This window comes from Schistocerca piceifrons, chromosome 4, assembly GCF_021461385.2.
Source record: "Schistocerca piceifrons isolate TAMUIC-IGC-003096 chromosome 4, iqSchPice1.1, whole genome shotgun sequence".
In the NCBI taxonomy this organism is placed as follows: Eukaryota; Metazoa; Arthropoda; class Insecta; order Orthoptera; family Acrididae; genus Schistocerca; species Schistocerca piceifrons.
Window position 1 is genome coordinate 433,640,438 of NC_060141.1, and position 16,877 is coordinate 433,657,314.

Sequence of the window (16,877 nt, forward strand, 5' to 3'; positions counted from 1 at the left end):
CGGTGTCCAGTACAGTCAATTATGATCATGAGGATATGTTTTATGCTGTGTTACACACACATAGACTGAGCAATAATGTGGGACAACAGCTTTACCGGCGCACTAAACTTGGACAGCACTGGCCAGCCAGCTGGTCCAACTAACCTGCAATAATGTGAACAGTGGCAGGTCAGACACAAAAAGAGACGAGCAGAGAAACAATACAGCTTCAAATGTCATTTAATTTTTGAAGAGAATGAAATAATAATCAGCAAAACTCCACCGCTACCACATGCTTCTTAGGTAAACAGACGAAAAGCATAAGATGCTCTATTCTAATTACAAACAAGAGTGATGAAAATTCCTAATGTAAACAAAGAGTAATTTTTCTGAGTGAGCTATGTGTGATGCAAAAGGACACTGCGGCATTTCACCATACTGTTGAATACTGAAGCCTCCAATGGTGTTAATTACAGTCAGACATCTGGTAATCTCTTAGCTCCTTCCTTATCAGAATCTGAGAAATATTTTTCAGTTCTGGACCTGTCATCTGTTATGTTGACAATGAGTCGATCAACAACAGAATCCACGAAGCCATCCAAGTGCTGCATTTTCTCCTCTTCTTTTATGACGCACCATTCTATATCCTGCCAGGGTTCGGCGGTGAAATGTGAAAAAGCTGCATGCATTAATTCCAGTATGTCTGGCAGCTTAACAGTCTTGTTATTTCTTACGACAAATCCCTTAACTTGGTTTCAGATCATTTGTGTTGGGTTCATTTTATAATGATACAGTGGCAAATGTAACAATGCAGCATTTGTTTGGTGTGTTCAAGGCTGTGAAAATGATTGTTTTTCATGTTTCTACGAATCTTATCATTCTGGTTTGTGTGAGACATCTGTGGTACAAAACAATGCACGTAGTCCTAAAAGATTAAATTGTTATGTTTTATTAATTTAAACAACTGTTATTAACAATGTTTCATAAAATATTCATAGTTACGAATTTATATTTGAAATGAAAACAGGAATTTCATGTGCAATATGTAGTTAGACACAAGAAGGCGTGCATTATTCATAAAAAATAATGATCAACTTTACAATTACAAGATGTATGTATTTCAAACTGAACGTAAAAAAAGGATGACCAAGGCAAGACTTGACCCAGCGATCCATGTACTGCACCAGATTACCAATCTACTATGCTACCGATTCCACTATACACACTGTGTGTGTTTGTATCTCAACTGTATCAAATACAGTCCCCCGGAAAACTTCAAAGGCAATATTTTCTGTAAATTTATGGAAAACATTAAGACAACCTATTTCTCGGCACTTTTCAATCATGTTCCACACGTGTGTTTCACTATGGAACAGGAAGCAGACTCAGCCATTTTCATCCTGCTTATTAACAGCGTGACAATCAAGAGCACAACAGTACAGAGACTGTGACTGCTCTTGATTTTTGAAATAAAAGCTACGTAGCTAAAGTGTGATTAAGAAAAACGTTGAAGGTTTGTTAATACATCAGAATATCTTAAAGCTCAATTAATGTAACTTGGTAATAACATATCTAATACATAAGTAGGACCTACTTCCAAGAGTGTAACAACACCAATGTATGTGTGCAATGGCTTCTGACCAGTCATCACATTTGTGTTTATTTACATCTGGTTTGTTCGTATGATGAACAGAGTGTAAATATGATGCTAGAAATTCACCAAGTGCAAATAGAATCTGTTAGTGAATTTATCTATCTGGGAGCAACATAGCATCACAGAACGATGTTGCTGCCCAACAACCTGGAATATGTCCAGGAAAACAGAGTGTCAACTGCACAAAACTTTAAAATGTCCAAGAGTAATATACTGCTCAAAATCCTGGACAGTGATGCAATAGTGTGAAGAGCTAATAGGAACAACTGAAAATCAACAGGTGGAAGAAGAGGAAAATGGAAGGAAGGAAGATTAGTGTTTAGTGTCCCATTCACAGCTGGGTCTTTAGAAACTGAGTACAATCTCGGATTAGGAAAAAGGGGACAGTAAATCGCCCATACCCTCTTCGAATGAACTATCTCAGCATTTGCCTAGAGCGATTTAGGGAAATCACAGAAAACCTAAATCTGGATGGCCGGACAGGGATTTGTGCAAAATCTATGGGATGACTGGAGTATGGCACAGACAATATAATTTTGAACTTTATACACCGCATAAAGATATTGAAATCATAAAGTTCAATAAAATAAACTGCCTGAAGAGGATCGACCACAATTTTTGTATGGAACACGAGAACCAGTAAAAAATAGTACTGCTAAAAAAGTCAGTGGGATGAAGATGGAGATGCACGATGCTGGACAGGGACGAATAAACTGATGGCGTACAGCAGGCCAAGGCCCATCGGGGGCTGTAGAGACAGGAAGAGGAAGAGGAAGAAGAAGAAGAAGAAGAAGAAGAAGAAGAAGAATTTTTACCTCCACTGACAAAATACGAACTGAGCACCATTCAAAGCACTTGCAAATTTAAGAAAGGCGCATTCGAGTATGACCATGCGACAATACTGCTGCTGTCACTGAATTTGTCCAAGGAAGGGTCTTGAGAATAAGAAAGAGAGAATAGTGCATATACTGAAGCACTTACTTATTTTCCCTTTACTTAGCACACAACGGAATAAGGAAAAAAGTGGCTGATATTCATACAAATTACCCTCTACCATACACTGTACAATGGCCTGTGGAGAATATATGTAAATATCCAATGACAGGGGTTTGCCATATTTATCTGATGCTACTGCTAGTTTCTGCTAGTAAATTTTAGCTGTCATCATCACACTCACCCTGAGCTTCACACCATCATCTGCATTCTCATCCTCAATAATTGCCTTCATCTCCAGACTGTGCTTAAAAGCACAAGTCACATGGTAGGCTGTTTTGCAAGTTTTGATTGAGCACTGTATGCAAGCACCAACTCTCTCTCGACACAGTACACATATCAGGGCCCAGCGACTTTGCTGTACAATGAAGAGAGTGAACCATGGTATGTCAAATAAAAAATTAATTACATCCTAAACATTTTGCCTCCAACATTTGATGACAAAATATTAATGCTCTTTACTGCTGCAACTATCTCTTTGTTAAAGGCAGATATACAACTTAATCTCAACTGACTGCAGCATACAGTAAGCAGTTACAATTATTGAGAGTATCAAACAGCTCAATATGTTTACTTATTTTATTTTATTTTCATTTAACTACTCTAACCAACAACTTCAAATATGTGTAACAAACTTACTGGAATGAGATAAAACATGACAATGGAGGAGTGAAAGCAAGCAATTTTCTCATGCATGAGCCACTCTGTATTGTCTATATATTGCAGGTTTATGCCATATGTAGACCATTTTGTACATATTCAGGCAAAAAATACTGTACATTTAGAATCCCAGAATATTGTTCTGTACATCACTAACTTTTGTACGATATTATGAAAAGGATAGATTGCTACTTACCACATAGTGAAGATGGTGAGTCACAGACAGGCACAACAAAAAGACAACTAACAAATGAGATTTCACCCAGAAAGCTTTCTCCTACAGTAGACCACACACACACATTCACACAAACACAACTGTCACATACATGACCACTGTCGCTGGCCACCTAGGCCAGACTGTGAGCAACTGTGTTTGAGGGGAGAAGCAGTCTGGATGGTGGCGGTAAGGAGGAAGCTGAGGCGGGGAGGGGGAGAGATAGCAGGATAGGTGTGGGGGATGGTAAAGTGCTGCTTGTGGGAGCATGTAGGGATGTGGTGAGGACAGGGCAGCTATGTGTAGATGGGGTGGGGGGGGGGGGGGGGGGCAGGAGGGAATGGAGGAGTGGAAAAGTAGAGAAGTAAACAACTATGGTTGTGTAGGTGGAATATAGGGCTGTGTAGTGTAGGAGTGGGAGCAGGGAAGGGGATAGCTGGATGAAGGACAGTCATTAACAAAGGTTGAGACCAGGGGGTTACGGGAATATAGGATGTACTGTAGGGGGAATTCCCACCTATGTAGTTCAGAAAAGCTGGTGTTGGTAGGAGGGATCAAGATGGCACTGGCTCCCCTTCCCTGCTCCCACTCCAGCACTACACAACCTTTCTATTCCACCTAGCACATACAGTATTTTTACTTCTTTTCTGCTCCCCCCGCCACCACGACTGACCTCTCAATGCACCTGGCTGCCTTACTATGTCTGCACCACATCCATGCATGCTTTCGCAAGCAGCACTTCACTGCCACCACCCCTACCTTGCTATCCTTCCCCCTCCCCACCTCTGTCCCAGCCTTCTCCTTACCTCCAACACCAATACTATTTTTCCATGCACAGTTGCTCACAGTCCAGCCTCAGCAGCCAGAGACAGTGGTCATGTGTGTGAGAGTTGTGCTTGAATGAATGTGTGAGTGTGTTGTCTACTTTACAAGAAGGCCTTTTGGCCAAAAGTTCACTTGTTAGCAGTCTTTTCGTTGTGTCTGTATGTGACTCAATGTCTCCACTACATGCTGAGCAGGAATCTATCCTTCCATAATACTGTCATTATACCATACTGGGTTTTCGATTGTTTGATTTTAACTTTTGTAGATTTTGATTAAGAAACGTAGAGCACCACTGTCTGTAACATTCAGTCTATATGAAGTACTATAAACAATGATTTTCAAACTTTTAATGATACGCATACTCAAAAACATTGAACATTTTGCTTTGTATGCTACCTTTCCATGTATTTTAGTGTCACTGTTAAAATGACATCCTACATGGCAAAGAACAATATAAACTGTGTTCTTTGTAAGTTATGCAATAGCTGATTTATAGAAAAATAATGACTTTTTTTTTAAGAAAATCATTAATTAATACAAGGAAAAATGACACACTGAAATTCCAGTTAAAGGAATTCTATGTAAGGCGGCATTCAAACTAACAAATTATTACTAATAGTAAAATATTTCGTATTTTATCATACTATTAGTGATACAAGTGTAGATCTAACAAGGATACAAGAGGAGTTGTCACATTCATAAAAAATATAAATACAACAATAGAAATAAGTAAATTCTGCACAGATCAACATATACAAATGTGCTTGTGAATTAACATTGGGAAATGTGATACTTGTGACTGATGCCATATACAGACCTCCACTGGGAAATCCTCATAAAAAAATTTTGATGGATTATTGTGCCGTCTTTCATACAAAAATTTGTTGATAGGGTCTGGCAGCAAAATTGATCAAGAGGTGCTTTTGCCCACTTGTACTTTAGTATCCTTATAGGTAATGTATTCATACAACAAGCAGGAGTTAAAAGGTTTGCATACAAATCCTGTGGTAGATGCACTGTCAGATCATAATACACTGTTAATCACATTATGTAACTTACCTCCAAGTATAGTTCAGAAATGACCTAATAAAACAGTGAGGTTGATTGATGACAAAACTGCCGAATATTTTAAAGACTGCTAATATATATATATATATATATATATATATATATATATATATATATATATATATATATATATATATATATATATATATCTCAAAAATTTAACTTATTTCTTAATGAGATCTGCCCATTTTTGAGAGCAATTTTCATAAAAAGTAACTAAATGTAATAATGGGAAGTCATTAAAGAAACCATGGACTACTAGAGGTGTCACAGTCTGTTTAAAATGCAAAAGGGACAAGATGATTTGGAATACTTTAATATTAGTAATCCTGTACTGTAAAATGTACTGTAACTGCAGGTGAGATAATTGGTGCAAATAGTTTAAAACATTAAAAGTATCCCAGCCAATGGACAAAGCAATGGAGTAGGTGAGCTGATATGATAATTGTAGTGAAATAGTGGGGACAACTGCCATGGGGAGCGCATGTGACACATGGTATGGGCAGATCCTATGATTTTGCCGAAGGAACTAAGCCATCTAGGACAATTCTAATGATGAATTCAACCACTGCTGACTATGCCTAGTGCCTTGTGCCATTCCATGTGCTCAGCTATCAGCCATATGCGCCTGCCGTGTGTTGTATTTACCCCCAAGTGCATCTCAATGCAGTTTCAGACTTCCTGCTTCCCCATAAATTTACTCGCATGGCGAGTTTTCATTTCCTCTTGAGAAGTTCTGTCCCTGGCTTGTTGAGCCACTGTCGGCCGGGACAGTACCCTGTGCCGATGATGTTGTTTAGCAGCACTGTCTAGCCTGTGCAAAGACTCAAGTGGTGATAAATGATGTTTTTAGACGTGTGGCGATTCCACCTTTTTTTCTCCCCTTTTCACAGTGTTAATTTTGGGCCACAATTGGCAAAGTATTTCTGCAATGCTGTTGTTGTTGTTGTGGTCTTCAGTCCTGAGACTGGTTTGATGCAGCTCTCCATGCTACTCTATCCTGTGCAAGCTTCTTCATCTCCCAGTACCTGCTGCAACCTACATCCTTCTGAATCTGCTTAGTGTATTCATCTCTTGGTCTCCCTCTACAATTTTTACCCTCCACGCTGCCCTCCAATACTGCAATGCTAGCAGGAACAATTGTACCTACAGAGGGAGCAGCAGCAGCAGCAGTATGAGCAGATACAGGAGCTGCTAAAACGGAATGTGAAATTGCTTCACACCCATACCATGCAAGTGTCAGGCCAGGTGCCCGGTGTGCAGTTTTATTCTCCACCTCCACTGCTATTTTCCATCTCTGGTGAGTCTACACAAATGTGGGAAAATTACCTGCATTGGATCCTGCTGCACAGCTAGGTAAAGCATATACTTGATCCAGTTGACAATGTTGCCTCGTTTTGTTCAGCTGTGTGGGGTTGTGCAAAATCTCAAGCCCATCACTGAGCCCAAGAAAATGCCCTTTGATCAACTTATTTGCTTACCCAGCATTCTGAACATCAAACACACATGAAGGCAGCATGGATGCAATTTAACCAGCACCACAAAACAGCCCTGGGTAATTGTATGCAGCCTGGATTACAGATTTGCAGGGCCTCTCCTAGAAGTGTCACTTCAAGTGCCACATATGCAGATTCATAAATTCAGGACATGATTGTTGGGCTAGCACCTGATTATGATGACCAAACTAACATGCTGACCCGGTCTAATCCTTCTTTAGCCAAAGTTTCCCAGTTTTCGGGCATGAGCTTACAGTGGTGGACATCCTTTCTGACAACTGGCAAGTGGTACAATTAGGTGCACATGGTAAACAGCCTCTGGTGTCCCAGGGGATTCCCCAGGCTGCCTTTGCTCACAGTGAGTTGCTGCATGTTGTTGATAATGATTCCAGTATAGCAGCAATGTGACGCTACTCATCTTCACCTATGTTGAACTCAGCCGGTTCGCATTAACTGTGACACTGTAATTCCTGCCCACATTGTTTTTCAGGTTCACAGCATTGCTCTCTTTCCATTTATTGAATGAGGTAGCAGTCCTGCCTCAACAGTCTTTTGGTGCATGTTCGATGAGACTGCTTGCATATGGAGGTATGTGTGGAGCATGCTATCAGGTGGCCTATTTAGCAATGACAGTTGGCGAGCTGTGTGTCAGTCATTGGATGCTCCTATGTTTTGCTGGACTCTGGGGCTGTCTCTAGAGCCCCACACTTGTTGCCCTTACATATTTTGCTGGACAGGTGACGGTTGACTTTCAAACAGATGTGAGAGCAATGGTCAACCTCATTCACATAGATACTTAGGCTACTGGCCTGCCCAGCATTGCAGTGGCCACTATGTCAACTTATGTCTTATGGTAAACAGTACATTCCTTTGAGAGGGCAATTCCCCGTCTCTGTATGTTACAAGAATGTGAACAGCAACTTACTTTGTTAGTGTTCAATTTCTCTCCGTTGGTGCAAAATGTTTTTGGGTTACACGCTTTTCCTGTTTTTGGCTTGCAGACAGTTGACGAAGTCTATTTAGTGTCTCAGCAGTCACTCCCTATTCGGGATTTGTACTCCTTACCTTTATCATACAACCAAATGTTTGAGCATATATTGGGCAGGCACAACATTTTGAGGCAAATCTTTCTCTTAAGCCGTTGGCAGTACCTAAATTTTGTCGCCCAAGCCCCAATCTCTTCTCCACATGTAACAAAGTAAAGGCTGAATTGCAGTACTGGCAGGATCAGGGCGTTGTTTCTCCTATTTTGTCGCGTCAGTGGATCATCCCTTTGGTGGTGATTCAGAAGCCTGAAACCACCATGATCCTTTGTGGCGATTTTAAACACACAGACAACTCATAATTCTGTGCCCATAGGAGTTGTTGGCAGGAGAGGGGAAAGGGGGGGGGGGAGAGTACTTTTCACATACAGACTCACGCGAGGCACATCTGCAGTTGTTGGACGCAACTTCTTGTACTTTCTTGGTACTCAACAACCTCTTTGGGCTTTAACAGTTTAATTGCTTGCATTTTACAATTTTGTGGAAGTTATCAACAATATTTGAAGCAGTTGATTCAAGACATTCCCTGTTGCGTAAACTAGCTTGACGGCATCTATGCTATAGGCTCTGCATGTGAGGAGTATTTACAAAACTTGCAGACGGCTTTCCAATGTCTGTTGGAGAATGCCCACACGACAACTGAAAAGTACAGTTTTTACTCCCCTGAGGTGCATTCTTTGGGACATGTGGTTACCACAGGTGGATCGCCCCTACAGATGAACACACTACAGCCATCATCAACTTGCTGGCACCCAAGAACCTGAAGGAGCTGCAGATTTTTTGGGCAAGATATTGTATAATGCTAAATTCATTCCCCAGGCTGCATGCATCTGCTATTCTCTTAAATGCTTCACCATAAGGGCATTAAGTCCGTCTCGTCTGCGGCCTGTTAACAGGCCTTTTTAGTTCCTCAAGCAGTGTTTGTGCTCTGCTGCCTGTTTGGCTTCCTTTATACCAGGTAAACCTTTAATCCTTGCCTATGATGCACCCCAGTACGATATTGGTGAGGTTCAGTCTCATCGGAATCTGGGTGGAAAAGAATGACCCATCATTTACACATCAAAAATGCAGGGCCCTCTTTCTCAGTAATTACTGCTATGACTTTTGTTAACGCACCACCACCCAGCATGCAAATGCTGATGCACTGTAAAGGCTGCCAGTGGGAACCAATTTTGTCTTCAATTGGCAGGAAGCTCTCGTGTCTGCATTGGACAATACCTTGCACAGCAAATCCTGTCAAATTTTTCACTGATAAAGTAAGGTCGCAACCGCTATAGCTGTCAATCCGCTTTTCTGGGAAGTCGTTTCCGCTGTATGAATTGGTTGGTCAGAGTGCATCTCTTCAGGTGTGGATTCAGCATGGCATATGTTTTTTCTCCTCCGTGATTCATCCAATGTTGACCAGAAAATCCTCATACTTTTCACAAAGGAGCAATGCTGTCGAGAGGTCCTCCACACAGTGTTGCGTCCTCGTATCCTCCAGCTGCTGCAAGCATCACAATGGGGTGAGACTGAAGGCACTGGAGTGATGTGTTATGATCAATCAAGACATTGAACACATATGGTGTGGGCTCATGGCACAGAATCACTGGCTTGCCAGTTTCCTCCTCAGCTGGTACCACAGCACCCTCGGGACAGGGTGTGTGTCAATTTCTCGGGTCCATTTTTGGGCAGCATGTGGTTGTTGATGATGATGCTGTGTCAAATGCCCTATACATAGTCAAGCTGTCTTCCACACTGTCGACTGTCACCGTTCGCACAGTCAGTCATTTTTGCCATTGAGGTATGACAGAAGTCTTGTGTCTCATAATGGTTGGAAATTTGTATCACATGAGTTTGTAGACTTTTCCATTTGAAAAGGTATCCAACTTCTGACTACCGCTATATTTCACTCAAATTATACTTTGGAGGAGGGGCGCTTCATGACTACGGTCAAGAAGTCTGTGTCTGCATGTTTCCACGAAGATGCGTTGTCCAGATTTCTGGCTACGTATGGGGCAGCGCCAGTCAACACGTCCAGCCCAGCAGAAATGCTTGCATGGGCACCAGCTGCTGTATTTCATCTATCTACATCTCTGTGATTACTCTGTTATTCACAATAAAGTGCCTGGCAGAGGGTTCAATGAACCACCTTCAAGCTGTCTCTCTATCGTTCCACTCTAGAACGGCGAGTGGGTAAAACAAGCAGTTAAATTTTTCTGTGTGAGCGCTGATTTCTCTTATTTTATCAAGATGATCATTTCTCCATATGTAGGTGGGTGCCAACAGAACGTTTTCGCAATAGGAGGAGAAAACTGGTGATTGAAATTTGATCAGAAGATCCTGTCGCAACGAAAATCGCCTGTTTTAATGATTGCCACTCCAATTCATGTATCATGTCTGTGGCACTATCTCCCCTATTTCGCGATAATACAAAACAAGGTGCAGTTCTTTGAACTTTTTCGATGTCATCTGTCAGTTGCACCTTGAGCCACATGTCTCAGACCACAGTGGCTCACTGCATACCCCCGCCGGTAATCAGCTCTGATCATTAAGGACAAAACCTTTACTGTATGCAAGTGCTTTTCTGTTTCCACCTCCTCTTAGCACTTTGCCTTTTGGAGACTGGTGCAAGATTTGATGACATTCTAACATGGGCACCTGGCGCCCATTTGCTTTCAAGTGTTTGCAAATGCAGAATGTCCTTTGATTTCACACTTCTTAGTAAGAATATGTTCATGGAAACTAGTTTCGAACATTCTGGCTGTTGGTCATAACATCCCAGTTTATACACGCAAAAGGCAGTACATTTATCACTGTACCACAGTTCAATGAACATGCAGCTATGTTGGGTTCTACTATGGGTCATGCTTGCCTTGCTATTTAAGCAGATATTTATGTAAAGTGCTAATCTGCACATCACTTTTATTACTTAAGTCAAGATTTAGGTTTCTTTTTTAACAGTAAAGTTAACAGGGAAGTACTGGTAACTGTATCAATTTTTTCGCATTATCTCTGAATTGATGTTAAGGTCCATGTGGGCCTTCTAGGGGCAAGTTACCTAGCCAACCGACAGTGCAAACAGTATGTTTTGCTTGTGTACTTTTAAGTATGAGTGGAACGAGTTATTGCTTAGTGTACAGATTGTGCTACTCGGTTTCAAAACCTGTAAGTGTTGTTGTATGCCAGAACTGCTTTTACAATGGACACTGGCATGCCCAAGAGAAGGGATGTAGCATGCATAATTTTTTAGGGGTTTTCTCGGCACTGTAGCTCTCAATAGCTGAATCGTAACTTGCTCTGTAGGTACACACAACAGACCCCACAGGTGTGATAAATGCAAATTTTCCAGTATATTAAAGTAAGTTCTCTGGTAAATATTTTGATTTCCAGTATAGCTCTTAGAATAGGACCACATGCCAATAAATACTATTCTCTGTTTCTAACATATTTTCTGATGACATCCCAAAAGAGTGAAACACTCAATGAAAGTATTGTTTCTCCTGCAACAAAGATAGTTTTCTTTCAAAATACTACCTGTGGTTGCTGTACCAGATTTGCCATTGAGTGGGAAGAACTAGAATGCACAGTTACCATATGCTATGCTGTACAAACTGCCTCATGGGACAAGGGTGTCCTTTCTCACCCCTCATTGAGTTCGCTGGCAGATGCAGACTGTGTAGGCTACACACCAGACCAGCGAGCCTACTGCACACTTCCGTACACTGTGGCCCAGCTGCAAGACTTCCCTTGCAGCAGCTGTTTGCCCACCCACGTCCATTTGTGCCCGTGTCTGTCAAACTGCCTCTGAGTGGGCAGAGTTGGAATAGACTACTCTAGGCTGTATGAGTAATACAAAGAAGTGTGCTGTATCACCTGCATAAGGACAAATTACAATGGGAGTCCCACAAGATTTGATCACTGGCCTTGCTTTAAGTTGTTGATCTACCTTTTTATTTAGATAGGGGGGCACGATTAACATTGTTTGTACGACATGAGGGAGGGGGTCATTTGGAAAGTAAAGAACATTTTGTTTTGATACATGATTGTTTCCTGCCACCACCACCACCACCACCACCACTGACCTTGGTATTCATCCACTTCAATGTGGTGACAACTTTAATTCAATACAGTCACTTACTGCTCTTTAAAATGTGTGACAAAATTTACGATCCAAAAAGTGTGTAATGTGCAGTGTTATCCACTTTTTAAATGTGCAGAAAGTTTGACCTTTCAAAATTTGTAGACAGATAACAGAAGTTTATGGTAATGGCATGAACAAGTGTCAGTTCAGAATTGGAGTACTATGTTGAATGTCAGACAGAAGAATGTTCACAATGAAGATCGCTAAGGTTGCCCCTAAGTGGTGACTGACAGACTCAAAGCAAGGATTGAAACAAAAATCCAAGAAGTTAGGTGCTTCACAATCAGTGGACTGCACTCATTCTTTCCAGACATTTTAAGAACTGTATTGTAAAAGACTATTACTGTAGATCTGGGCTGTAAAAAATTGTGAGCCGTGAGTTCCTCGAATTTGTCAGAAGAACACAAAATTAAATGAATGGTAGCTGCATTGAAATTGCTCTGTCACTATGAAAAGAATGCTGATGAATTTTTGAACCACACTGTCACTGGTGATGCAACTTGGACATCACATTTCACACCATAAACAAAGTGCCAATCAATAGAATGGCGTCATTTGCAATCCTAACACAACCAAAAAAATCAAAATAAATTTTAAGCACCAGAAATATTATGGCTATAATGTTTTCACACCGTAAGGGTATCCTGCTCATCAACTACATGCCTAGAAATGTAGTGGCCTACTGTCAGATGCTTCAACAATTTCACCGCATCATTAAAAACAAGCAGCGCCGAATGATAACTAGTGGAGTCGTCCTCCTCCACGATAATGTACACCCGCATGGAACGGGAGTGACACGGGACTTGTTTCAGCGGTTTCACTGGGAAATATTTCAACATTCACCGTACAGTTCAGACTTAGTCTCAAGTGATTATCATTTATAACTCAAACTGAAAGATTTTTTGAGTGGGTAATGCTATGGAATTGATGAGAACTTAAAGAAGCTATTGGTCAGTGGTTCAACAATTTGGTGACAACTGAGTATGCAAATTGGCATAGGAAAGCAGGTAGAACTGCATGACAAATGCCTAAACTTGAACGGTGACTACAAAGAAAAGTAGCTCGTTTATCAAATTGTGTGGAAAATACAGTTTCATTTGATTGTATTAAAATTTTTTCTGTAGAAAAAATGTTATTTACTTTCCAAATGAGTCTCGTACAAACATTGTCGTGAAGCTGAACAAAGAAGCATCGACAGAGAATGTAGTAAAGAAAGTCTTTGTGAAGTTATTGGATAATTTTGCACAAATGGGATAACTTTAAACTTATGAGTGGAAAAACCATATAGTAGACCTGCTAAAACATTTAGTTTTGGCTAATTTTGCCATTGCAATAACTATTTTGGGGATATGGAATAAACCATACAGTGGACCAGCTAAAAGTTTAGGTTTTGTTACTTTTGCTATTGCAATAATTTAAATTTTTTGAGATATAATCACCAACTTTGGGGATATGGAAAAACCACTTGCTAAAACATTTAGATTTGGCTACTTCAGTCACTGCAGTAATTGCCAACTTTGGGAATATATAATGAATATTTTCATTCACTGGTGTCTTGTTAGATAATGTTCTGGCAAAATTTAGTCATTGTACTAAAGAAAATAATAAGAATTGTGTGTGGGCTGCACACATGTACACCTTGCAGGCATATCTTTATGCAGGTGGGAATATTAACCACACCTCATAGAACATTTATTCACTCAACAATTCATTTCAGTTTGAGAGTAACAGTAACAATACAACACTTGATGCATTACCTTTTAATGAATTTGTACCTTTTAACGAAATTTAATGAACATTGGCACAGAAACAGGTGAAATATGCAGCTGCAAAACTGTTTGACCACCTGTCCACAGAAATAAAGTGTATGATAGATAGCAGAAGTGTCTTCAAATGAAGACTTAAGTTGTTTCTCCTTAACAACTCATCCTGTACCACACAGGCATTCTTGAACAGAAATTATTAATCATTTTTACACACACAATATATATTCCACGTCAAGTTCTTTATCAGAAATTTTTTCTATGGAACAACTAACTATAATTTAGATGCGAAACTCTGATCCCTTATGTTGTTGTTTAGTTTAGGATGCACAACAGCAGGAATCATTTTTAAAGAAAACCTCATGCCAGATGATGGACTATCTCAATGAATTTTGCAATTGGTAAGAAATCTAGAAGTTACTAGAATTATTTTGATGAGGGAACCATGCAATTACCACAGCTTGCCTTTTCTCTTTAAGCCCAACAAAGAATATGTGACAAATTGCGAGCAAAGACTCATCAAACCAGGACTGCTGAATCAGATATCAGAGACTAGCTGCATAATAATCTGTCAAAAAAAGTCTCAGTTGACGAGTGGGTGTTATCGGTCACTGTGCATGATGAACACAGAGTAATATATTTAATTCTCAAGTTTTATTGAACAATTTATATTGCACCGCACTTCTACAAATACATCTTTAACTCTTAAGTTTAACAAGTTGTTATGTCATAGAAAGACTGTTCTGATTCATCTAGAGGGGTGTACATAAGCTAATTACTGCAGAAAATAAGTTAATTAGAAAAGGATCATTGGCTGAATTGGAGAAGGATAGAAGGAACCAGCAGTGGCATTAGTGGGAAAACGTGCAGCCATTCACACAAGGATAGCCTAATTCAAGACTAAGACAATGTGATTTTCGACTATCCTTCTCCTAAACACAAGTCACCTTAAACCCTTGCACCTGTTACAAATCTACTTCTTACATAAGAAGGTCATTATTGAGTTCATTAAGTTATGTGTGTTCTCAGTGACTAATAAAATTGCAAATTACTCAACAGTTGGCAAGCACAGTTGACTTAAAAGCTAATGCTGTTACAAATAGTATCCAGTTGGAAATTAACTGGTGTTTATGACCTCCTGAACAGCTATTTTCAGCTCTGAAATGGTTTTGGGGTTACAGCTGCACACTTTGTCTTTAATATAGCCCCACCAAAAGAGTCGCAAGTGTTCAGATCTGGAGAATACGGTGGCCACTTGAAGCCCATCTAGTGACCTCTGGGTACCCCAGAGCCAGAATGTGATCTCCAGAGTGCTTCTCCAGGACATCAAACACACTCTTACTTCGATAGGGTGGAGCTCCGTCTTGCATGAACCACATCTTGTCGAAATCAGGGTCACCTTGGACAATGGGGATGAAATCATCTTCCAAAACCTTCACGTAATGTTCGCTAGTCGCTGTGCCATCAAGGAATATTGCACCAATTATTCTGTGACTGGATACTGTACACTACACAGTCACCTTTTGAGGGTGAAGAGAATCCTCGATTGCGAAATTCGGGTTCTCAGACCTCCACATGTGCCAACTTTGCTTATTGACGAACCCATCCAAATGAAAGTGGGGTTGCCGCTCAACCAAACCGTGCATGCGCATACTAATTCCCATCATGCCCCATGGCCAACCATGCAGTTTGAATGTTGTAACAGAAACCGTTCAGAAGTTATGACTATTTTATTTCATGTAGTTCAATAATTGCCACCCTGTACAAATACATTGGTCACACGACACAGTACAATGATGGAATAATGGGACACAAGTTCTTAATTATTACGAATTTATACAAGCTTGTTCACACATTGAAGTTAATTGCATCACGGAAATTGACTTCATGCAGTATTTTGTATAAGATACTGCAGACACAAGTAGGAACGGACCAGAGACAAGGTAATGCACGAACACACAAAACTGAGATGAGGCAATGGGCTTAAGGAAGGAGTTCAAAAGTGTATAGATAATAGCCATGGTTAAGGATTTTTAGCTGTAAATTTCAGATGAAAAAAGAAAGGGGAAAAGTGCTAAAATACTATGTAAGATGAGAAAAAGAGGAAAAAGGTGCTAATTGAATGAATTCTCTTGAACCTATTCTTGTTTACTGAATTATAAACAAGTTCATCGAACCATTACTTATCAGAAGAAGGAGAAACATGAAGTTATTGTACTTCAAGATATTGAGCATCCTTACATTTAAAAAAATAATGTCTTGTTTCTCTTAGGAGAGAACGTCTTTTTAGAAGCTCAAACTTATTTCAACATCCACAGAAACCAGTGGGGAAAACTTTTGTATTCATTTAGAATGACAATTCTAAAGATAAGGGAAATGCCTCATTATACAGATTTTTCTGAAGACAAGACTCAAGTATGTCTCTGGCAGAGCCATCTAACTTCTCCCTCGTGTATGTAAAAATATCCCTTTTTTTCCTTTTCAATATCTTGTTCTTCTTATCATTTAATATCTGCAGTTTAGTACTTGTAACTATGGAGGCAAAATAGTTCTCTCAGCAAATTATGTGTTTTCTTCAGTAGCTGAAGCTGCTGGAAATAGCACTTGTGTCAGCTGGCTTCAAAAAACATTTTAATTTTGTCAAAATTTTCACACAACACTCATCCAAGATCGTCAGAGAATCATTACTGAGAAATTTGGAAGGGGCAGACCAGTAATTTCCATGTAGGGAACGACATGACTCAAAAGCTTTCAGTAGAATCTTCTTCAGAGCAGAAATGAACTGATTTGCAAACCCTGTGTAGGGCATCGACGTGCTTCAGCTTGGAGAACAAAGGGTTCAACTGGTTAACCAATGAAATCATGTAATGAGCCTGGTCAGTAAGGGCAGGTTGGGGAAGGCTTCACTAATTTTACAGAACAAGGAAAAAATTATTTTTAAGTACTATTGCTGAATAATTTATCATGGAGCAACACATAATTTCCACCTACCACATGTTCCTTTATTTTACATATCTGCTATCATAGCAAGCAAAGTCGTCTGCTACATTAATTTTCTC

The 16,877-nt window shown here is 40.0% G+C and overlaps 1 protein-coding gene across 1 annotated transcript in view; it reads right to left on the reverse strand.

Annotated features, from left to right (window-relative positions):
- The window catches only part of LOC124796459 (PHD finger protein rhinoceros), a 242,748-nt gene that overhangs the window by 139,851 nt on the left and 86,020 nt on the right, over window positions 1–16,877 (reverse strand). The window contains exon 9 of the mRNA XM_047260682.1: window positions 2,811–2,984. Coding sequence (XP_047116638.1) covers window positions 2,811–2,984 — 174 coding nt within the window. The remainder of the gene's footprint in view (window positions 1–2,810; window positions 2,985–16,877) is intronic.